This window comes from Tympanuchus pallidicinctus, unplaced genomic scaffold (assembly GCF_026119805.1).
Source record: "Tympanuchus pallidicinctus isolate F22 unplaced genomic scaffold, pur_lepc_1.0 scaffold24, whole genome shotgun sequence".
Classification (NCBI taxonomy): Eukaryota; Metazoa; Chordata; class Aves; order Galliformes; family Phasianidae; genus Tympanuchus; species Tympanuchus pallidicinctus.
This window is the reverse complement of record NW_026294741.1, coordinates 7,704,169-7,729,481: the sequence shown is the minus strand read 5'-3', so window position 1 is coordinate 7,729,481 and position 25,313 is coordinate 7,704,169. Positions and strand designations below refer to the sequence as shown.

The 25,313-nt window shown below is 44.4% G+C and overlaps 1 protein-coding gene across 1 annotated transcript; it reads left to right on the top strand.

The window, feature by feature from the left end:
- Nucleotides 1-241: 241 nt before the first annotated feature.
- Nucleotides 242-7,884, top strand: LOC128083363 (uncharacterized). The gene is made up of 2 exons (XM_052688504.1): nt 242-367; nt 7,200-7,884. The coding sequence occupies exons 1-2, from the start codon at nt 257-259 to the stop codon at nt 7,785-7,787; spliced, it is 699 nt and encodes a 232-aa protein (XP_052544464.1). The 5' UTR covers nt 242-256; the 3' UTR covers nt 7,788-7,884.
- The last annotated feature ends 17,429 nt before the right edge of the window (nt 7,885-25,313 follow it).

Sequence of the window (25,313 nt, the reverse complement as noted above, 5' to 3'; positions counted from 1 at the left end):
AGGCCGCAGACAGAGGGTGGTGGTCAATGGCTCTATGTCCAGGTGGAGGCCGGTAACAAGTGGTGTCCCCCAAGGGTCTGTCTTGGGACCGGTGCTCTTTAACATCTTTATTAATGACATCGATGAGGGAATTGAGTGCACCCTCAGCAAGTTTGCTGACGACACCAAGCTGAGTGGTGCGGTTGATACGGCGGAAGGAAGGGATGCCATTCAGAGGGACCTCGACAGGCTTGAGGGCTGGGCTCGGGTGAACCTAATGAGTTTCAACACGGCAAAGTGCAAGGTTTTGCATTTGGGCCGGAAGAACCCCAGGCACCCGTACAGGCTGGGAGGAGTGGTCCTTGAGAGCAGCTCGGCAGAGAAGGACCTCGGGGTCCTGATGTACGAGAGACTTAACATGAGCCAGCAGTGCGCTCTGGCAGCTCGAAAGGCAAATGGGATCCTGGGCTCCATCAGGAGAGGGGTGGTCAGCAGGGAGAGGGAGGTGATTGTCCCTCTCTATTCGGCTCTTGTGAGGCCCCACCTGGAGTACTGTGTCCAGGTGTGGAGCCCTCAGTACAAGAAAGACATAGAGATCTTGGAAAGGGTCCAGAGGAGGGCGACTAAGATGATCAGGGGGCTGGAGCACCTCCCCTATGAGGACAGGCTGAGGGAGTTGGGCTTGTTCAGCCTGGAGAAGAGAAGGCTGCGGGGTGACCTCATTGCAGCCTATCAATACCTGAAGGGAACCTACACCCAGGAGGGGAGTAAACTCTTCAGAAGGGCTGACAATAGCAGGACTAGGGGAAATGGATCCAAGCTGAGGGAGGGAAGATTTAGGTTGGATGTTAGGGGGAAGTTCTTCACAAGGAGAGTGGTTAGGCCCTGGAACGGGCTGCCCAGGGAGGTTGTGGATGCCCCATCCTTGGATGTGTTCAAGGCCAGGTTGGACGGGGTCCTGGGCAACCTGATCTGAATGTGGATGTTTGGTGGCCCTGCTAGGCAGGGAGGTTGGAACTACATGATCCTTGAGGTCCCTTCCAACCCAGGTGATTCTGTGATTCTGTGATTCTGTGTTAATTCCCATGCTGGGCTTCAAAGTCAGTGGGACAGATTGTGCTCAGAGCAGGAGGAGGGATGGATTTCACACTCTGTGTTTCAGAGATGTTTCCGTGATGTTGACTGTAACAGATACAAAATATGTAATTATAAAATCTTGTCTCTCACTCTATTTTAAAACAACCCTCTAAAATTAGTACAATGTAAGACACTGGTAACTATTCTTCTTTTTCCTCTGTAACCAGTGGACAAGAAGTTTAGAAATACTATTTCTAATTTTGGTGTCTTGGTGAATAACTCAGACATACAATAGAAATACTATTTCTAAACTATGTGTGAAAGTGAATCTTAGATATCAGAACGTTGTGTTTTTTTTACTTTCACCTTAGGAGTTGATAGAATTTTTAATTCAAATCAATAAAAAGCGTGGATTCATTTACACAGTAATTCAGCTTTTCTGGACATGTCAGAAGATTACCAACCCTACCTGATTCTAATCAAAAACAGACCACCAGAAAATGAATTTAATTTGTACCAACTTGCAATCACAACATTTGCTCTATAGCTCCACAAATAATGGTGGCAAGGGAGGAAAGGCCTCTCTGGGATTTTTGTGATGATGTCCTGAGGAACCACAGAGCACACGTGAAAAGTTCAAGTGTGAGAACAGCACTGTTTTTAATTCCTCTCAATAACATGAGAGGACATGCAACAAAAAGGGGGGAAAGGGAAAGTAAAATCCATCGTACTCCCTGTGAATGCCCACTCAGTGCACTTCTCCCTCTGTCTGATCAGGTTACTCACATGATGAGCTTTCGTCTTTGCTTTTTAATCCAGCTGTTGGGTAACGTGTGCTAGTTGTCTCCATGTACAGATCTCTCATTTCTGCTGTTACTTCACCATTTGGAAGTGGAAGTTCACCCTCTTCTGCCTTTCCAATCTTCCATCACTACGCAGACTGTAAAGAAGAAAAGAAATAAGTTCAAGTTCCCAAGTTCTCCAGTTCCATTTCTCTTCCTGTCCTTCCCTTGTGATCTCTTTCTTCCCAAGCAGGATTTCTGTTCCATCTGAAGAGCTGCTCAGATCAGCACACAGATTGCACTGTCTGTGCTGGATGTCAACCAAAAAAATGCCACTTTTCTTCCCTGTTTTGTCACCTTGTGTGGCAAAGGAGTACTTGCAACCTCTGTATAACAGCATGCCAACACGATGTGCAATGGGGACAGCTGAGATGCTTCCTTTTCCCTATCACCATATGATGTTAAATTCCTTACCCCATCCCTGGCAGCAGAGAACCACTGACAATTTCTCCTGTCTAATTCAAGCTCTGTCAATTAAATGACAGCAAATAAATGGCAGCTCTAATAGCACTCCGTAAGTAAAATGACTCCGCAATAATTTTTGCTTTATTGCTCGCTTGTGACATATCAAGTATCGCCCTGTGCTAAAAAACACCCCCAGAAGAAGGCAAAAAAGCAACAGCCAAATAATGGAGCAAGGAAGAGAAAGCAGTGAAAGAAGAGACCACAATCTGCTTTCTGTTTTGGTGTTTGCAATATCAGCCCCTTCTGTACCAGTGGGCATAGCTCAGGGCCATTCATATCGTGACTGGTAGGTGCTTAGAGCTGATTTTTCACAGAAAAACTGGTTTAGGTTGGATATTAGGAGGAAGTTTTTCACACAGGGGATGATGAGGCACTGGAACAGGCTGCCCAAGGAGGCTGTGGATGCCCCATCCCTGCAGGCATTCAAGGCCAGGCTGGATGTGGCTCTGGGCAGCCTGGGCTGCTGGTTGGCGACCTGCACACAGCAGGGGGTTGGAACTGGATGAGCACTGTGCTCCTTTGCAACCCAGGCCATTCTGTGGTTCTATGACACCAGCAACCCGTAAATGCCACTTGTAATGACACATGGTTATTTGTCACATGGTCTCTCACCACTGGATGTCTGCAGAGTGGATCTGGGTGGGACCAGACAAGGAAAAGAATTCCTGAATAATTTATGTAGGAGACTTCTGGAGCCTTTAGGGCAACCTCCTGCTCAGAGCTCTCTCAGGTAGATCAAGCTGCCAAGGGCCACAGAGGTTGAGATTTAAGTATCTCTAAGGGTGGAGATCCCAGAACTTCTGTGGTCACTTGTTCTGGTGACCAACTACCAAGAATGCTTTCTTCGTGCTTTCTGGAATATCCACAAAGGTTATACATCCAGAAATGTTCCCCTCTTTCTTTTCACTTCTATCACTGCAATTTCCTCCATTAAAATTGCATTTATTGCCTCTTCTCCTAACAGGAACAGCTAGAATCAAGGTGTGCCAGCATCAGTATTCCGCAGGGTTCTGTAACAACCAGACCCTGTGCTTACACCCAGAGATGCATTAACCCTTACTAAGATCTAGGGTCTAATCTGAACTTACTGAAGTCTTCCCATAAGCAATCCCAAAGCATCCCTTGATGTCAATGACAACATGTCATTTCTTAATTACTTAATACAGACTCAAATGAGATCAGTACCAGCTGGGGTTTTGCTGGGCCATTGTACCAGTGGCAGTAACTTGCACTGACAACCAAGTCTGTGTTTTCACAAAAATAACAGGATGAAAAAGGATCAGTGAGTTCAGTGGAATGCCTGAAGCGTGCCAGCACAAGAGACATGGCAAAAAGAACCACTGCCACCAGCTGAAGCACTGAGCTCCATGGCCTGGCAGCAGCGCCAGTTGGTGCTTGGCTTCTCATTAAGTAGGAAGTTGTTCTGTTTCTCTTCCAATATTTGCTGCCATAGACCTCAAATATAATTCCTTCTGAACAGGAAAGCACTCCACAGATGAATCAGTTCCTCTTGCGACGACGGCAAACTGCTCTGCTTCATAATTGATTTTCCACAGACAATTGATTTAAACTTTTCAAACCCCTCATGATGGCAGGATTAGATCTGAGCCTTTACAGTGCCCTACAGTTTGCAGGGCAAGCTCTGAGCTACGCTGCTCTTTCACTGAGCTCTGCTTAATTGGATGACGGGGACAGAGTTCAAGGGCGAGCCAACAGAAAGTATTTTATTTAAACATAGCCCTGAAGTACCTGTAATGAGAAAGTGTCCCTCACTCCCACATAGAAATGACTCGAGTAATGTTTCGATTCCATTCACCTCTCTTAGCTAGGCGGTTAATACAGAGACCTGATTTATTTTATCCTATAGTTCAAGGAAATGTGTTTATTATGAGTTCCATTATAATATACTTAGCACAGCCCTTTCAAGTGATGACCAGAGGTTTATTTAGGAACTAATTCAGCAACGGCTGAGGTTAAAAGGAAGCTCTCAGACGTTGGTGGAAACTGCACTGGATCTTTGCTGACTGTCACAGGTAAAAATAATCGGTATTGGAGATGAGGGAAAGTGATCCAACATTTTTACACACAGTTTATTGATATAAATGGCATCACTTCTCACAATGCATTGTTTCCAGTAAGTTTTTGTCTTAGTTTATGTGGGAAATCCAAATCTGTGTCACTGCCCAGTGAATAGACTTCCTTCTGACAAAAGTGTAATTGGAAATTCCAGAACCTGGAAGTTCCAACACTTCTCAGGACACTTCCACCCACGTCAGGATGGTCAGGCAGCAATAATGGTGTTTCCACATCACAGCCCACATCAGCCAGACCTTGCAGGCAGATCTGCTCATACCTGTTCTGCCAGGACTCCATGGAGGACCTGGAAGATTTAACAGTCAAAAATCAAGGTCTTCTTCAAATGGGAACTGGAACTAACAGCTTTTTTTATTACAACGCTCCTGAATCGTGTGGGTAAGATAACAGATCCTGCCGCCTTCCTGGGGATGGATCCTTTCCTCAAGTCTTTCTCTCAGTGCTATGCTCTGTAGCTTGCTGGCTTGCAGAACACTGTGTGCAGGCATCCTGCATAGCCAGAATGCCCATGTGTGCTGCTGCAAGGCTTGGCACTTGCCCTGACCTTGCTCTCTGATGCACACCAGGCTGTCCCTGTGCTCACCTCTGTACTGTCCCTCTTCATGCACTTCTCAGGACAGAGCTGTCCGCTGTCCCTCCCACAGCCTGGCCTATGAGCTGGCTTTCTGAAGGCGGATTATTATGTTCAGGGATGAATAAACACTGTGTGCTACACTCACGCATTCCTCCTTCCTAGGAGTGTAACCCAGAAATGAGGCTTGGTGTTTGGAAAGAAAAACAAGCAGCAGAAATTGCGACCCTTCGCATTGCTTTTCCGTTTGCAAACAGAGGCAGCTCTTGTTTTGGTAATGCCCCCCCAAGAGGCACGGAGCATCTGCTTCTGGGTAGAGCTGGGATTCACTCAGAGCTATGATTAATCGCCAACACCTTACCTGACCTGTCAGCCCAATGCCATGCAGGCAGTGATGTTGCTGCTGGGAGGGAGTGATGCTGCCAAAGATCCCCAACAGCCGAGCCATGTTCAGCCCAAAGAGACCTGGGGGCACAGGGTGGGAGGTGGCTCTTCCTGTTTCAGACATGGGGCTGAGGTGTGTGGTCTTGTCCCAAGCCCAGCAAGGAGCCCTTGGGCTGACATCTGAAAGAAGGTTCCACAAGTCCACCAGTGACCCCAAGAGAGTGGCTTCCACCCACTGCTTTTCCTTCACCCAACACAAACCAGAGGAGATGAACAGCCTGACAGCAGCCTGACACAACCAGCTCAGGACAAAGGCAAAGCTAATTGCTATTGTCTGCTATCATCCTAACGGTGCTGGGAAGAAATGCTCTCACTGCCTCTCCTCGCCAAGAAAATATTGACTGTTTGTTTTTCCTCGCAGTGACACTATTAGGTTATTCTGAATTAATACACAATCCAGTCAATAGAGAGGTCTCTGCTCACAGAACACCCTGCTGACAAGCTGGTCACATCCAAACAGTTTTAATGGGGTGTAAATGTCTTTAATCACCCAGACTAAACAGCACAAGTTCAAGGTGACTCCAACAGCTCCTGTTCAAAATATGCATTTTCATCTTCCTTAGATTAATTCGTATTTTAATTGCTCATATCACTGATTGAAGTGCTACTGAAGGGAGCACTTTCCTTCCTTTGATCTGCTGCTTTTTCTGCAAGGCTGGGAGTCAGGGAGCCGACAGAACTGCTCTGCTTTGGGGAACAGCCAGGGAACAGCTGAAACCTGACAGCAGCAGGGAACCAAGGGCTGGCATCATGCTTGCTTAATGCTTCTCACCTTATCCTGCACATTTAATTCCTTACATCACCATCAAAGCAAGAAAGACTTTGTCAATTTTATCCACACTGGTGCCAAGAAGATATTCAGAAGGCAAGGCTTGCACTTTGCCAGCACTGTCAGCCTGCATGTGTCTGTGACACAAGCTGTGGCCATGAGTCCCGTCTTGTTACACAGAGCTGAACTACCAAACAGCTCCTCCGACACAGGCCAGCATCAGTTCCTCAAAAGAGACAAACCAGTAGGGCTGTGATCAGTGCAGTCACATCACAGGTGGGCTGGAGAAAGGATGGTGAGACGTGGTGTTCTTGCTGCAGCACACCAGTGAGGAGCACTCAGAGAAGCTGAAAAGAGAAAAATTCAAAGCCTGCAAAAAGAAACACTTTCTACTGTGATTAGCCTACAGCACTCATTGCCATGGGACGCTCATGAAGGAAGAGCAAAGATTTGAAAAGGCATTGGGAATGCATCCGCCTCTCACGGCTGTCTCAAGTTGATGGCTGTCAAAACAGGGGAAGGGGATCTCAATGCAGTCTATCAGTGTGCTCTGTTCCATCCACACCTGGCTGCTGGGAGCTCAGCATCATTGCTCTGCCCTTGCCTGAGAGCAGAGCTCAGCACAGGCTGCTGCTGGGTCATCCATCCCAGGGGGTCCCACACTGAGGGGTGTTGCTGATCAGAAGCAAGCCTGCTGCTCAGAGCAAGCATTAGCCATGCCCAGAGATGCTTAAAGAAAACAAACAAACAGCAAAGCATAGCCTTTCTGAGCAAAGAATGCAAAGTACAGATCTTTTCCTGCTTGCCCAAGTAGCATAGCAACCCTAAAGGGCATCCACACTACGGTAATGGTTCAAAACACAGTGCTTCTGTGTTAAGATAGGAGGCTTTGCACCAGCTATTTCTGCACATGCAAACCAGCCACACAGGCTGCTGACTCTGCTCGGCAGAGAAGGACCTGGGGGTCCTGATGGACGAGAGACTGAACATGAGGCAGCAGTGCGCTCTGGCAGCTCGAAAGGCAAATGGGATCCTGGGCTCCATCAGGAGAGGGGTGGTCAGCAGGGAGAGGGAGGTGATTGTCCCTCTCTACTCGGCTCTTGTGAGGCCCCATCTGGAGTACTGTGTCCAGGTGTGGAGCCCTCAGTACAAGAAAGACATAGAGATTTTGGAAAGGTTCCAGAGGAGGGCGACTAAGATGATCAGGGGGCTGGAGCACCTCCCCTATGAGGACAGGCTGAGGGAGTTGGGCTTGTTCAGCCTGGAGAAGAGAAGGCTGCGGGGTGACCTCAGTGCAGCCTATCAATACCTGAAGGGAACCTACACCCAGGAGGGGAGTAAACTCTTCAAAAGGGCTGACAACAGCAGGACGAGGGGAAATGGATCCAAGCTGAGGGAGGGAAGATTTAGGTTGGATGTTAGGGGGAAGTTCTTTACAAGGAGAGTGGTTAGGCCCTGGAACGGGCTGCCCAGGGAGGTTGTGGATGCCCCGTCCTTGGACGTGTTCAAAGCCAGGTTGGACGGGGTCCTGGGCAACCTGATCTGAATGTGTGTGTTTGGTGGCCCTGCTGGGCAGGGGGGTTGGAACTACATGATCCTTGAGGTCCCTTCCAACCCGGGTGATTCTGTGATTCTGTGATTCTGTGTGACTCTGGGATCACCAGGATCTGCACCGGAGCTGCTGCTACCCCCAGGGACCACCGTGCCAGCAGCCCTGTGCTCCGCCAGGCGGGTGACAGCCATCCCCAACCTGCAGCTCTCCTCCCTGCCAGACCACTTCGCCCAACTTTTGATATGCATTTCCGCCTTTAATTTGATTAGTGACAGCTGCTATTATCTGAGGAAATCTAAATTGCCTCTTCCTGTGCTAATGAATCACTGTACTATGTGTGTGGGGATTAGAGAACAAGACGGATTTATTAATACGCTGCTAATTAAAGGGACAGTTCCACTGTTCCGGTGGCATTCGGTGAAAGGGCTGTAGCAGGTTTTGGAGGTGGAGAGGAGAGCCACAGGTTGTCACTTCTAATTACAAGCAACGCTTGTACCTATGTATCTTCACAGACTGCAAATATTCATGGGGATACTCATTTGTGTGCAGTGGCATCAATGTCACGCTGCGCTCCTGCGCCTGCAGGAACAGACAGCCCTGTGCAGCTCCAGCAGGCTCTAAAGCACCGACTGCTTGGGGGGTTTACCAAGGAGAGGGGCATCCCAAAAATCACCAGACAGTTTATAAAGTGCTAGTGAAGGGTTTTGGAAACTAAGCTTATTTACTGCAACAACAGACCTGATTTCAAGAAGATGAGATCTGAATATGTGATGCCCCAAAGAGGACAAGTCATGCAGTTGGCTTGGTTAAGAAAAGGGACTATAAATTAAAAAAAAAGTCTGTTTGAGTATTGCTTCTTGCATATCTTGTACCTAATGTCTAACCCAGTGGCTTCCAAGCTCCCTTAAAACATAACACAGCACCATGCTCCTGCTTTAGCAGTGAAATGGGGCTGGTTGGGAACTGCACTGCAATGTCTTCACAATCACAGCCCAAAGCAGCAACACAAAACCTCACTGAGGGAAAAAATGTCCATGTGCAGACATGTTCCACACCCCAAATCATGGCATCGTTTTGGTGAGTAGAATATCTAAAATGGTACAGTCACTTTTTTGCAATTAACATTATATGGAGCATCTTAGCTTCTCCATGGATGAACCAGGAATGATGCAAGGAAGATCCTTCTTCTTGAACTCATCTTTTCTTCTGATTATTTTGCCCTTGCTGTATCAAAACATGGATGTAGTATCAGTAGGATCAAGATAGAACATGCAGTGAATAAACATAGTACCATGTCCAGGAGGATGAGGTGCTCAGCTGGTCTGTGATGTTCTCTGAGGCTGCAGAGAATGACATTGAGAAGAGCAACATTCATCTGTAAGGCAATACTGATTGTGTGGTGGGGCTATCTACTTAAGTGGCAGAGCAGTGAGACTTTATATGATAATAAACTCAATCCATTTAAGTCACCTGGTATCTCTTCATGGACTCAGCTCTTGGTTGGGATCAGACCCTGATCCTCAGCGGATGTAAATCCCCACATCTGCACTGAATTCACAATAACTGTGCTGGGTTAGGTCAGCAGATGCTGCTGCCCTTTCTCTCCATAGTAATTCAACATGCATAATTACCTGCAAAAGCATTCTGCTGACAACAGTCTTCTCAAATGAACTACTTTCACTGCGTTCCCAGGTTCTTCATCTTCTCTAATAACTTTGTACTCTAGGTGGATTATCCATCACCATAAAATCATTCATTCCTTCAGATACAGTTAATTTTAATGAGGTTGGCATGAACTAACAAGCCATTGATTCACATTTATAGATACAGTAAACAATTCTTGATTTCTTTCATTCTCTACACTCAAGCATGCTAAATAGATTTAGAACGTCTGGACAGACACCCACCCTGTTACTGAAAAATATCCAAACATCTCCTACAAGGTTAACACTCTCCACTGTGCTGCACAGGAAGAGAAACTCAGAGCATATTGGAATGAGCAGACCTGCAAGGTAACCCAATTTCCTGCAGTCATTCCAAATAAATGAACTAAATTCAGGTTTCACTTATCATTTTGTAGAGATGACTCACAGCTCCAAAAGAAGCAGAAATGCTTTTAGTGGCAGATTCTCTCTTCTGGAGGTCAAAGAGTAGGGGTGCCCAGACTGCTTTTATGGAAAAGAAGACAGTCCCCAGTTTGACCATAGTTAATTTTGGTGTTGGGGATGTCACTGCTGTGCTCATTAAGAGCACACATTTATGGCAGTAGAAGCATATGGGGAATTCCAGCCCAAACACTGCTATTCAAAACAGAACAAGTATTCAAACACATCTGAGCTACCTGGCCCAAACCACTGTGCTCCCAGCTCCACTCAATTCAGTGCCACAATTTAGCCTGCATAAATCACTCTAAGATAAACTTCTGGCCAGACTTGATACAGAAAGTACAGAATTTCAGCACGTGAAAAGGGCAAACCCCAGAATTAAGAGCTAGCCTGGGACTCAAATCATCAGTAGTCTCACCAGGACTGAGCTATATGGCCAGAAGGGTCTTTAAGAGCACATGTGATGCATCTCTTTGCTAACTTGCCCATATCCCAGAGTTAGTTTCAGAGATGTTCCCCCATCAGCTATGGGACCACTCAGTGCCCTCTGCTCCAGTCCTCTCACACCTTCCATGAAAAATTTTTTCCAGTAGTCATTCGGCATCTTCCTAATCCTAAGTGTCCTTGTTCCATCTAGCACAGATAACAAGGGCAAATCACTTTCTTTCCATTTTTCTAACTGTTTTAAAGACACCTTGCTCCCCTCAGGCCCACTTCATGCCAGTACATGCTCCACCAGACCCTTGAGGCTTCTGCTCTCCACCAGTAGTGATGGGACAACCACAACATGCCTTCTTCCCTTACAGGTTCCCAGTTTCAGATACTACTGTAGGCAGCAGGAGATTTTTCAGAGTCCTTAGGAGTAATGGAAAACACTGTTAAGTGGGAATTTAGCTCAAGCATTGGAAAACAAGACCCTTTCCCTCACAAGAAATTCAAGTGGGCTTCTGTATCATCACAAGTCATCACACAGAGCCATCCCACGATGTGATGCTATGGGACTGCTGCAGCATTCCACCAGCTTTGTCTGGTGTCAGAGAGCCAGATTGTGCAGTTAAGTAACAGAAAACTTCTGCAAGACCACTGCAGTTGATTGGGCATACCCATAAATACTCTTAGCTGCAGGGATAGGGTTAAGCAGCAGACAGGAGCCCTGCTGCATCAGGTCCCAGCAATGAAGGGGCTGTGTATCCTGCCTTTTGTCAGCACAAGCATACAGAAACAATAATTTCTCCCTTGCCTAATTAAGAGATGTTAATTTAAGTGTGGTTTCCAGCTTAAGAAGCACAATTACTGCTTTCACAGCATAAAACAAAAATCTCAAATAAGCTCCAAAGACTGGGCCTTGGGTTTAGGGTCACTAAACAAACCCACTGGCTTTGACTTCCACAGATCATAAAAACCTACAGCTCATCGTGTTCTTAGCAGACAAATCCCTGAGGCTCAGGGGACCATTTATTAAATAACTCTTCAGCTTCTAAGGAAAATACACCTGGACCTAACTGCAGGGTTCTAGAAACAACCTGAGGGATGAATCTCTTTTCCTCAAATGCTTTCAGTTCCAAGGGGACAGGAACGATTTCTTGCATTCGGCTTGAGAATTTGCCTAGAAGAGGAGAGCTGCTGTCACAGGTGATCCACGGGTTTGCAAATCAAGACTTAAGGAGACACTTGCAAAGCATTTGGTAGGTGACAAGCCCAGAGAACAAGGCTCTCCTTATGATTCCTTCTTCATCACTTCTGTATGAAAAATTGAGGGTCTGTCTATGTTGAATCACAAAGTGGAAGTGGGGAAATAAATGGGAGTGGGACCTCAGCAGGGCTGGCACAAGAGCTATGGATGCACCCACACCTCCTGCTTTCTGCAGGGCAGTTGGGAGGTGCCATCAGCACACCCCTCAATGTTAAATACGCTCCTTTATCAGCATTTGCCAGAGCAGAACTAACAAAATGAAGGCAAATAGGGTGAGAAATAGACTGTTTTGCATTCAGAACTCCAGTAAACCAACACTGTAGGATATATCGCTATCAGAGGGGAAGGAAAGGGAAAACGAAGCTAAACGTTGGTATTATTAAATTCAAAATGCAAAAACATTTAAAGTGACACCTTCATGAAGAGAGCTTTTAAATTATTCACACTCAATGCAATACAATCCACAGCTAATTACAGTCTATACATGCAAATGAAAGTAATGATAATCATAATTACTTTGCACTTATATACCGTAGCAATTTTCATCTGAAGACCTCAAAGTCTTTATAAACATTAATTAATTCTCCCATCACCCCGGCGTGTGAAGTAACTCTTGCCATAATTCTGGCTTTAAAGCTGGGTAAACTGAGGTTCAGAGAGGCCAAGTGATTTGCTCACTGCCACGTTTCGGTGGTGCAGGTGGGATGCTGGGCCAGGTGAAGGGCAGGAAGGAGTTGGAGAAGAACACGGCAGCACTGGTTTTATAGTTCACTATAATTTGGGCACATGAGCTTACATTAAAGATACCCAGTTGGCCCTGTGCCTTCTGTCTTCTGCACATAGACTGCAGGCTCTCAACAAAGCCTGACTCCTAGGTAATGTGAAGGACAGAAGTTTCGGCAATTGGGGCTGGCTGCATCAGGCACACAGACACTGACGGGCTTCACAAGTCAGTTCTCTGTTTCCTGCTAACATCCCATTACATTCTGAAACTTCAGAGGAAGAAACCTATCCATGATGCTTCAGCAGCACCTGCCAAAGGGCAGCCGTGGGGCGACCCCGGAGGTGCTCCATAATAAAAGAAACTGATCTAACACAGCTCAGACCTCCCAGGACAAGTTGCTGGTTCCTTCCTGGGCTAATGACCCGAGTCACAGGATGCAAGAGATAAACAGACTTGGGAAATCCCCTCTGCAGAAAATCTGACAATCCAAAAGACAACAGAGCACACCTTCCAGCTCCTTTCACCTATAATTACTTCCATCTACCTGCATGCAGTGGCTCCCAAAACGTGCTCAGATTTTCTCCATACGCACATTTCTAAAGGCCGTGGTGTGTTAATCATTGTCTGGTACCATAAAACACAACAGCCATCAATATCAAGCCTGCCAACTTAACAGACTCTTGTAATGGGTACATTTCTATAGACCTACACAATAAGACTAATTGCACAGGCTTGCTGTAAAAGCCAGAGGTCGTTTGATTACTAGCTGTTTTGTACCATGAAAGTGCACATTAATTATTTAAAAGATGGACTTATAATTATTGTAAGCTCTAAGTAATTACCTATAATTTTGGCAAGTGTTAGAAAAACTGATAGTCTAGCAAATTCAGGTTTTAGTCATTAGTAAGCTCATAATTACATTTAAATTGCAAAATGAGAATTATGCAATTTATCTCCCCAATAATGCATAAACATTACAGTGATTGTAGGTTTTAATGGACTATATTATTACTACAAAAAGCAGAGCAGTGATGGGCAGTGAGGAGCAATTTGAGTTCATTGCTGTTATTTTACACTGTAATTGCTTATCAACAACTGCACCGCGATGGCTCTCCTTGATTAATGTGGGATAAGTCCATCCCACCCACCAAACTCGACAGCAAAATTAAAAATAAATAAATAAATAAAAACTTGCTCAAGACTCAGTCAAAAGAAGTGATTAATTTGGTATCAACACAGGACTAATTGCCGCAGGTAAACACTTTAAGGTAACAGACGTGCGTTTGTTGTCTATGAGAACAACTAAGAGAAACAGCTTAAGAAAAGCAGAGTTCCCAAGTCTCACTGCTTCAGAGCAGGCTGCTTTTTCATTCCAGCTTTTCAGGCTCGGCTCCAGTGCTTAAAGTGTCTCAATGCTACTCCACCACATATTAAAGTCAAGACTGAAAAAGGATGCCACCAAGTAATATGTACAGAAGTGTTTTCAAATGCTGCTCATCTCTGCCTATCTTACATCCCAGCATGTCAACAGCAGAATCCATAAGAAAAGCAGTGTCAGGACTAGATACAGCTTATCAGACAGCAAAAGTGATTTGGAACAGTACATTCCTCAGCTTCTCTGCAGGAAGACTGATTTTCTAACAGTAATGAATGCAAACCATCAAATTGGATCAAGTAGTGATGATGTGTGCTTACAGGTCGCCATCTCACCCTTCAGATGCTACAGGTGCTCAAAAAAAGAGTGCATCTCTGAGGCCTCCAAAGTCTTCTTAACAGGGGAAGCAGAAGGGCAGTGAGAGCTGTCTGAGGCTGGGAAATGTTAAACTGGAGCACATCACAGCAGTACCCAAAGCACGCAGCAATGCCCTAACTGCACTCCCAGTAAACCCAAAGGAATTTTACCACGTACGCTCACCAAGGGCAACAGATCAGCTGCAATTCAGTAGTGCCATTCTGCCTTTGGTTTCAGCTGAGGGGTGAAGTGATTCGTATGTGTAGACCCAGCTCTTCATCCATCAGATGCCATCGGAGCACTTTGTCTAAATGCACCAGTCATACAACATCTAGGAACAACACCAGGAAACAGATGGGGATAAAAACATAGGATATTTTACCCACCTGAAAATGACTGTAATTAATTCACATTAGACACTCGGTGAGGCAGATGGGTTCGCATCCCAAACATGGCATTTTCAGCCAACGGCGCTTCATTCCACAACCAAACAGCAATACCAGAGTTCAATACTGAAAAGAAAAGGCAACACCAACTGCTGTGAATCACTCGATTTCCTCATGGATTTTCACCTTCTCTGTTACATGGGCTTTTGAAAAAAATTGACCAGACAGCTTGATGGAAGTGAAAACTATGTCGTCTACCTTAAAATCAGGACCTGCCCACGTAGTTAATTGTTTGATGACATTAGGCCGACTCTTGTCTATTCTTAGCCATGGAAAAACTTGTGCCCTTATGATGTGGGAGCAATGAAATGCTGGGACTGTACTTCTTGTCTGCAGTGAGGCACTTTCATACTGCGTGCACCTTAGAAGCTGGAGCCCTGCCAACGCAACTGGCTTGGTTTGACACCGGGGAAATTTAAGAGCTGCTTTGTATTGTTATTTTACAAGCCCTTACACAGTGTTTGTTTTAAATGATGTGCTGTGTGATTTAGTGGTGTTTGCTGAAATGATGAAAGCCAGTGCCTGATGTGCTGCACTGTGTGACTGTTGTCTTCTCCTGGAGGAGAGATATTACTTTTCGCCGGTGTTTCCCAAAAGGCAACAGCAGCAGCTTTAGCCTTTGAGGCACTGGATCTGCTCAGGAATTCCAAAAATAAAATCCAAGGGAAATGAGCATGCCTTCAGTTCAGCTCTGCACACCATCCAGAAGCACAGCGGATGGCAGGCGGCTGCTCTGTGCAGTTGGTGGATGCAGGCATGGCCCACAGAGCCCACACCAACCAGGGGTAATGGCAGCAGCACAGCAAGAGCCACGCTGAGAGCACAATAGGGCTTGTCCTCACACCGCCAATGCCAGTGAGGGTTTTGTTACTTACTTCTGGGAGCACAGGGTCAGGCTTTCATGAGCTGCTTGAAGGCCATGGTCAAATCATTTCTGGTGTCAATACTCGGGCCGACCCCTGCTTCTCTTTCTGTGAACTCTGACATTCTGTCTGGACAGCTTTGTTCCTTTGGGCAGACATGGCTGGTGGATATTTCGTTAACAGTGGGAATCAAAGACTCTGCCCCAAAGGGCTGATGGGTGAAGAAATAATTACTTTTTCATCAAATGATAAGCTCTAGCTTCCTGAAGAGCAGTACAGAATCATCCCTTGGAACTCAAAAGCAGTTGAAATTCCTGCCCTGTATAAATTCCAGGTTGCTGCAGGGTGAAAGAGCTGGAAATGACAGGACCCTGGCACATTCCATACTGCTCAAAACACGTAATCCAAAACCTCTCTGCCAATGCCCACGATCAGATGATACACTGAAGATGCACTAAGCCTTACAGGAGGTAAACATGGGATATTATTACTCCATAACATCTATTCAAGCCTTCAGCCTAATCCCCATTTAGTACTTTCGCCTAGTATGAGAATATATTCCCCTTCCGCACCTCTTTATTAAGCAGCTTAATTTGGCATCCAAACATTCCACGCTTCTTTGCATCTCCCTAAACTCTTAGCCTTTATAGGAACTGCCAGTTTCCATTGCAGACACATCCAGGAACTGAAACAGCTGCCTTTCTCTGGCAAGCACTCTCTGACCTCTGGTTTGTAAGTGTCTGGCCACAGGTCAGTGAGTAAGCAGAATGCATCTCAAAAGAGGCAACTCTTCAGCCAGCGCACATTTGCTCCTGTATGATGACAATGATGGTAGCAAAGGACCACAGCTCTTAGCCAGGATGTTCCTTTTTCCCCACTCTTTACTCTCCTATGATACTTTAAACAGGAATCAGATACTCTCTTGGTCTGTGATTTGTTATACTGAAGTTAATTGTTTTTAAGTCCCTTGTCGTGCAGTAAGTTTCATTTTCCATGGATATGATTCTGGACTGACAGTTTCAGGCACACACAGCTCGCCTTGCATCCTGCACAGAAGTATGGATAATCCCTTTTTCATCGAAGAAGACCTTCATCCAACACCACACTGTCATTTTCACAGCTGCAGCACATTCTGTGATCAGCGAGCACACAGCAAGATGTGCCTCATTTGTTTCTAACTGATGTCTGTTAATCTAATAGGAAAAATTCTTGCTATTAGCCCAAGTGCATGACCTCTCACTTCATATTTTTAAATCATAGCAATTAAGCTGTGAGTTATTTAAGACTGTATCATTGTGAAGAAGCCATTTTTTTCCAACAAAATGTAATTCCCTACAGCTACTATGAGCCTGCTTGTTCAGTTTTTTCCTACAGAGCTGTAAGCTACCAAGACTCTCCCAAAATCTTCACTCTTGGTCTTGAATGAACAAAGAGATGTTGAACTCTGCTGGGCCAATGTGAAGCACAGTTCTTAAGACTCCAGGAAGCATATAAAATACAATAACAGAACTAGCAAGCCCATTTTCTAAATGGCTTACAGAGAAAAAGTCAAACCTTTGACATGTCAATAGAATAGAGTGCAACTGGCCATCAGGTAGGTCTGGAAGGTATTGCTGTTCCCAAAGTCAGTTGACAGGCCTAACACAGACCTTGGCAATTTAATCCTGTCCAGGGAAACACTCTCTAAATGATGTTTTATCCTGTGAATTGGCACAAGTGACCTTTCTTTGGTTTTATTAGCACAGCAGGAGTAACCACTCAGAGCTCTGCATATTGGGATGTACTAACAATGAGTTTTTAGGGACAGAGCCTCCCCAACGTGTTCAGAGTGTCTGAAGATGTGAGCACACGAGGTGTCTGCCTGTGCAAAAGCCACCAGGACATTGCTGCCTGAGGGACAGGGTTAGCAGGGGACTGGAGGGAAGAGCTCTGAAATCCTCAGCACCAGGTTTTACAGATCCCTCTCCAATGTGTCTGGGTCTGAGAAAAGGCAGCTGAGCCTCATTAGTGAATCAGCCAAGCAGGACAGGTAGCCTCAGGTTACACTAACGAGCCAATTAAAAGGACTTAGAAAGGAAGCTTGGCTGGGTAACAAGGGAGGAGAGAGCCTGGCAGTGTTGGTTGGGGAGGCAGAGATGTATGGCTGAAGATGGGCTGCTGTATAATTTCCAAAGCTCTTTCCATTGTTCCTCTGGGGGAAGGGTAACCTTAAAAGACTAAAAATGGCTGATTTGGGGTGGCAATGTTGTTAATTTGTCTCATCACAGCGTGGAGTAAACCAAATAGCAGTAAATAATGATATTTGTGCCCTATCTGACAGGAGACCTAGTGCATGCTGGAGACCCTGCTTGACCTAACCCTGTGTCCCAGAATGCTCCTGACAGCCTTGAGGCCTTCTAAGGTACCTGTGGGGGCTGCTCATTGCTTCGTAAGAATGGTTTAGTGTGATGGAACTGGGCCCTACCAGCCCCAGATAGCAGGCTATGGTGCACAACTGGCTCAGGCATTCTTGCCATGGTGCACACAACTGGTCCATCCTGAAGCTCCAATGTCACAGTGATAGAAAGTCACACTGCTGCCCTGCTGACAGGGATTAACGCAGTCCAGATTCAGAAGCCCTGCTAACATACACGTTCTATTTACAGCAACTTTCCGCTTCCACAAAACATCTGTGGGGAGTTCACACTTGGACAGAGAAGAAATTGGAGAGTTCACTCTCAAGGCCACTTAGATTTGCTTGAATGAAAACTACCATGAAGCAGGGATGTTTTTCTTAGCACTGTCTGTACTTAACTGCTTGTTTAGCACTTGTTTTAGATACAGGCAGTGCCTTGAGGCGTTTCTGGAAAATCTCCAGGAGCTGACACTCATAAGAGTCAGGCCCAAACAGCTTGGGGAGAGAGCTTGGACCCATGGGGAAAGGTGCTGTCTGCTCACAGCCTGTCCTTCCTTTGAGTGACCTCCAACGTCCTCATTAACTCATCACTTGCAGCCACCAAGAAAGAATTGCTTGAGATAACCATGTATGAGACAGAATGGCTGAGGTTGAAGGGGACCTTAAAGATCCACTATTTCCAACTCCCCTGCTGTGGGTTGGTTGCCCCACACCAGATCAGGCTGTCCAAAGCCCCATCCAACCTGGCCTTGAATGCCTCCAGGGTTGGGACATCCACTGCAGAAGACTACAGTGTGAACATTGCTCAGTCTTGGCTCTCTCAGATTTAACAAGTAGTTGCTTAAACGTGCACAGAACTAAACTACTACTAACAAGCATGTCACCATAGAATGATGTATGTTCAAAGGGACTTCTGGAGACCATTTGGTCCAAACCCTGGCTGAGAGGGGGCAGCTTCAGCGCTCAAGACAAAGCAGACCAGGCTGCTCCCTGAGCATTAAAATTCCAGTGTGGATTTGCGACCAGTATAAGAGGAGAGGACAGCAATGACCAACAAGACAACTATATTACTGACCATGGAAATGCACGTAAAATGCTTTTACTTCCAAACAGAACCTCAGTGAGTCCAGGTTCATAGGAATCCATGCTGAAGCAAATATCTGAAGGTAATTCAAGTTCAAGTGGGAAACCTCAGCTTCTCATAATGCACAGTTACATTTGCTCTCCACAGATGCTGTTGAAGTGCAGCATCATACAGTCATCAAATGGATTCAGATACATGACTAAGCACTATTCAATTGTTTAGTACAGAGGTGAAACCCTGAAGTAGAGCCGATAGCAGAATAAATACAGTACTTTAAAGTGCCTTTTGTTTTCTTGCAGGGAAACACTCTTCAGTCACCTCAAATTCTGGAATGTTGGTTTTACATTGAATAAAGAACTAACTAAACTTTCAGCTATTTCACAGTTCACACCACAGCAGCTCTCAGGAAGACCTGTGCTGCCCTGGCAGCCCGGTGTCTCATGGAAAATGATCGTCACACAGCAGGTCCCAGCCAGAGATTGAATCCAAACACACCCAACACACAAAGAAATTCCAACCCAAACCAAGTCAAGCTCTCTAATGAGGTTGGGAATTAAAGCCTTGACTCCAAACAACCTTTTTCATTTTCAGCCAGTCATAATCCTGCCTACACAGCAGATCACAAACAACAGTTTTGTGAGAGAGGAGAGGGATGTTGGGCTTTTCACTTTGGTCACCAATTAAATCAGTGCTTACTATGCAAACCAATTTCTTAATATCTCTTTGCGAACTCATCTGAAACTCAACGTGAAGCTAATTTTAATGCCTTCAGGAATTTGCTACAATCAAAAGAGCCAGGTTCAAGCCACTGAAATTTACTACATTTTGCTGGGTGAATTTCCTACAAGTTCTACCAAAATCTGCACAATGGATCTTTGGCCAAGAGTTAGGGCAAGTTTTACGTGTCTAGTTCACTGTTCTGTTTTGTCCATGGCCAATGTCCAGAGCTCTTTTCCAAGCAATTCCTTCAACACAAGCACTACTGGTAGCAAAAAAGTGCCCATAAAGCCTCATGACCATTTTATAACCATATGAGAAGAACACTGATTTGTGTTCTGAGTTAAAGTCCCCTGTACACTGCAAATAATAATAGGTGCTTGCATCAAGATGCCTCAACTGGAAAGCACTGCAGCCTAATCTGATGGAATAAAGCTGCCTATGGGAAGAACAAACACAAATAGGTCCTGTGACACCTGACTGAGCATCAAAATGCATATTCCATCCAGATGGCTGTCTTCTGAGACCATAAATGGGAATAGCAAACAGCAACACCCACATCTGCATTCAGCTCATGTGAATGAGTACATGACACAGAGAGAAATCAGATCTACTTGGCTGGGTATGGCTTAGGAGCTAGCTTTAATATTCCTTTAGAAATATATATACATATATATATATATATTTTTTTTTTTTCCCTGCAAAATTGAAGAGTTCTCAACTGTAAGACAACAATGAAGTGAGAGCTTACGGTTTTCTTTTTCTCTTCTTTCCTCCTCTCTCCTCAATTAAGAATTTCTTATTTAGACAGATGGATACCACTCCTATTCTGGAAAAAATATGCACTGCACTTCGGATGCTCTTAAGGTTCCTTATATTAATCAGAGAATAATAGCTTGAGACACAACAGGCTGCACGGCTTTACCTTTTGATAGCCCAGTGAGCACAGTAGTGGAACAACTCTAACACATCAATTCCAAATTCTGCCTCACTTCGCTTGGAAACTTCTTGATAGAATTAAAAATGGAATAAGAAATTTTCAACCCTGCAGGTATAGAAATAAACAGAAACAGATTTTAATATCAGACCTTTTAAGATTAGATTTTAATATTACCCAACAAGGAAGAAAGCTCTACAGACTCTAGAGACACACAATGCTTTTTCTTTGGTTTAATGAAGGTATAAGGGTTCTCCCTTTCACAAGGAGTTTTCAGTGATTACATCTTAGGGATATCTGAAGAGACTCTGAATTTAACCAAAGAATTTGCCCACATGGAAAAGTTTTTTGACTCTACCTTTAAATACCTATCTCTGTGAAGGTAAACAAGGAAATGATGTTCATCTGCATCAGCTTTAAGTAAATGAGCAACTAATGAAGCTAATGAAACATCAAATAAAACCTCCCCCATCTGTGGCTACTTAATTCCTCCTATCCTACTCTTCAAAAGCAAAACGTAATGGAAATAAATCAGCAGTTTTGAGCAGCTGACACTGGGGCAACATTCCCTGCAGGGTGGCTCTCCACTAGCTTCTTTTCTGTCATGAAGGTCTAATCTCAACATCTTCTGACCCTTTTCCAGAGTTCATTACTTTCTAATCACTTACGGCCCTTATTGAAGAAAGCTCTGAGTCTCTCAGACTGGAACAAGTCCATAAATCAACGACAATACTACTTCTGCTTTCTTTTGCAGCCTGTCTTTTCTTTATAATTCCACCCAACTGTTGAATTTGAAATTCACTTGGTAGACACATATTGCTAATAAAACATACAGAAATGAGGGAAAACATTTTAGTGAAGAATAAACCCTGGCATAAGGCTGGGGGATCAAGGATACCTGCTGCAACATTATCTCACTTGTCTTCAGCAGAGTTTCTGACTTCCTTTATTGATATATACTGTCTTACCCAGGGGTAGAGAATAGGAAGAAGGAAGGCAAGCAAAATCATGAACTGGTTATTTTCATGGTTGCCTGTAGTTTTCACTGAAAATTCTGCAATGCAAATTAAGAGCACATGTTTATTAACCATCAATCTTTGTGTCAACTTCAGAAAGGATTTAACAATCAATTTTGATATTTATGTATTTTCTGGATTCCAAGGAGGGCTTTTTCCTCCTAATCCTCTGCAGTAAAACCATCCCTATTGGGCCACATTAGTGTCTTACAGATAGATTTCTGGTCTTTAAAGAAGATTACATGAGTGATATTTGTTCTAGTAATTATATCTCCCAGATCAGTGTAGAGTGACGCATTCAGGCCTTCAAAATGGAATCTCTCACTGGGTTTAATGGATTTAACAAGGATTGAGACAACACCCGGGCAAAGAGGATGAGAGGGGCTAATGCAAGCTAAGAAGATGAGAAAGACTACTTCTTCATTTCAGCCAGACAAACAGAGACTGTATTCTTCCACTGCCAAGAACAAACCCATAAGACTTACCAATAGAAACAGTGGAAATTACAACAGTGAATAAAAGATGAGAAGATCCAGTGGGCACTCTGCTCACTTCAGTTTTGGGGGTTTTTCCCCCCTGTCACTGTCCAGTGAAATAGTTTGAGAGCCATTTTGTAATGTCATATGTACAGGACTGAGCCTAGAGGAAGAAGAATATACAGAAAATCCTTTTCTAAGAAATTCTTCTATTTGAAAGAGAGGCAGCTATAAAATGGGCTCTGAGGACTTCATCCTGATTTGTTAATATTTTCTGGACATCCTTTCCAAGGCTGGCCAGGGAATAGACAAGCACACAGCAGCACAGCCACAATGCAGTGGAAAATTCTACAGCATCTGCACACACCTCCTACACTGTAACAATACTAATTTTTGTGGAATGAGTAAATCACTCTGATACAGGCAGATAAATACTTCTAAACTAGCATTGGCAGCCTAGTTCTGAGCTGGGTATATGACTCTAGATACATGCCTACAAAGAAATTTAGGCTCTGGTTCTGATTCAGAAGGTGACTTGGTACATGTAAAACAAGACATCCAATTCTGGAGTTGAATTTGCAAACTGAAAGAACTGGAAAGAAATAGGAGTCCGTGAAAACAAAAATACCATTACATTTCTGGAATATGGATAAATATAACACATACTGTAAGTGGGTTTAAATTTCCCATATCTCACCTCTGCATCCCCTTTTCCCAGAAAACTTACTGGGATTTATTTGGAGCTGTATAACATTTTGATGACATTCAGATATCATTTATCTCCCAGTGCACAGCAAAAGTCAGCTTGTTATTTAGGAGCTAAACAAGAAGGGATAAAAGCCAAGCTGCTAAGATCAGTCTTGTTTCATAGAATCATACAATTGTTTGAGTTGGAAGGGATCTTTAAAAGCCACATGGTCCAACACCCTGCAATGAACAGGGACACCTACAACTCCTTTACGTGCTCAGAGCCCCTCCAGCCTGACTCTGGGTGTCTGCAGGGTTGGGGCATCCATTGCCTCTCTGGTCAATCTGTGTCAATGCTTCTACTTTAAAAGTATTTCAATAATTAAGACATGAGGTTACTCTTCAAGTTCTTTTATTTCAGAAGTAAAGCAAAAAAAAAAAAATCCTACTTGTAGCACTAACAAAACAATAGCTACAAACAAAGTGTTTTATGCACTTGGCATGCTTCTGTTCCCCATCAGTGTGCAAAGCCTCAGTAATTGCCTGGTGCAAGTGAGTTTGGCCGGACAGCCACTCCAGCAGTCACGTTTCTCCAGTGGGGAAGATAACACAGTTCAAGCAGTTTATAGTTCTGAGACCTCTCTGGACAAACAATGCTATAAAAGATGTGCCATGGCTTGTCCTCTATAATTAATCTCCCTGTCAAGAGATTACCATAAAACAGGACCCCAGAGCAAGGGAAGAGTTAGGTAAAGAAAGCCTGTTTAGTTGGGGCTGGAGGGAGATGCTAAAAGCATGGCTTGTCACCTCCAGTACTGGGTATTAGTACAAGTCTTGTCCCCTCTTGGGTACAGAGGGGCTTGAAGGGGGACAGGTCTATTCCGACTAAGCCAAACTATATTTTATATTTCTTTACATTTTCCATTTGTATTTTACCATGGAAAGTCAGCAAAACTAAAAAAAAAGTTTTTCTTTGCTTGTCAGCCGTATTGCCAAAGTGGAAAAATTAAATCAAGACAATTTCATAGTATAATTTTGTAATGTCGTCGCACTACTTCAAGCACATTCTATGCTACATCCAACTTCTATGGACCACATGAAGGATCACTTTTATTCCACATCTTTGTCTGACTCCTTTTTCTGATTAAGGTGTACTTGGGCAAAACACTTTCTTTGGGGGGAGCAAGAAGCACAGACTGACAGGAGCTGCCAGCGCTGCCCATGGGCCAGGAGAGCCAACCTAGGAACACATCGAAGGGACTCTACATCACAGCACAGTAAATCTAATGGGAGACTGCCATGTTTGGGATGAGAACTTGGATGAATTAAACAGATACACCAAGCAGATCTTGGTGAAGAGATCACTTGTTAAGCTGCTCCTGTGCAGTTTTTCCAAGCGGTACTTGCATGGACTGCAGTCACACCCATCCATTTTCTCTCCATCCCAATGCCCAAAGCACCTCCTGCTGTTTGAAGATGCCCCCTGTTTTTGGTGCGTCTATGCACGCCAGACAGAGAAAGAAAAGGAAAGTCATTAAAGAAGTGGTTTGGCTAAATAAGGGAGCTCATTATGTGTGCTATTTTTGTTCCTCAAATGTCTGCCTTCCGCTCTTCCCCTTGAGGTTTACAGAGAAGCCTGACAATCAGGGCTGAGGTTTACTGTCAGCTTCCATTAGGCAAATCAACCAGGCTGGGGATGCACAAGGGGGGAAGCACAGGGGGAAAATTGCCCTAAAAGCAAGCTGATTCAGCACCAACAGTGTCTGTGTGTGTACACACCACCAAAAATTAGTCAGCTGAGGCACTGTCCCAAAAAAAGACTTCTTTCAGAGCCTCTTCCAATCCCTCAAACCACAATGTTGAAACATCATTTTCTGTCAGATCCGGAGAGATGGGCACAGCTAACAGCAACTGCTTCCAGTGCTCTGACAAAGCAAATGACCTTCAGCAATGCTCACCTGTCACGGAACTCATTTCCGTGTTGTAATTGATGTGTAAAAGTGATCTTCATTACTTGAACTACTGACACACGAGCCTGCAAAACAAGGCTTTCCCAAGAATAAGAACAGATTCTTCTGGGCACACAGCATTGGAGCTGACATCTTAAAGTGTCAGCAGTAAGAAAAAGAACAAAAGAAAATCTTATATCTAATTCTTACTTTTCCTTGAGAAAACACCGATTTCTCCATCGATGATTTTATGGTATTTTCTGTCTATACATGGTTTCCTCCTCCTCTTGCTTTCTTAAACCATCACATTTTTAAAAAGCCACACCATTATGTGAAGGGCAGACCAGTATGCAGTGCATTGCCCTTCATCCTGGTTGCACCCTAAAGGTTTTCCAGGATCAGTCACTACAGCAAGGCAGAGAAAAAACATATGCTATAGGGAATGCAGATCTTTCCTTGGTTAGAAATACTCGGGTCTTGCTGCTGTTTAGGGCAGGGAGGCAGCTTGCATGGAATGGTTTCACAGTAATCCCTCTAACAAAAAAATGTTCTCTTCCCCAGCTGTGAGATCTCTATGAGCTGTAATCATGCACATCATCTTCATCATCAAGGCATTGTGAGACATCATCGAATCACTGTAAACAGAGGATTAAATTAAATTACATATCTTCTTGTGATTGTGGAGCCATTTAAATA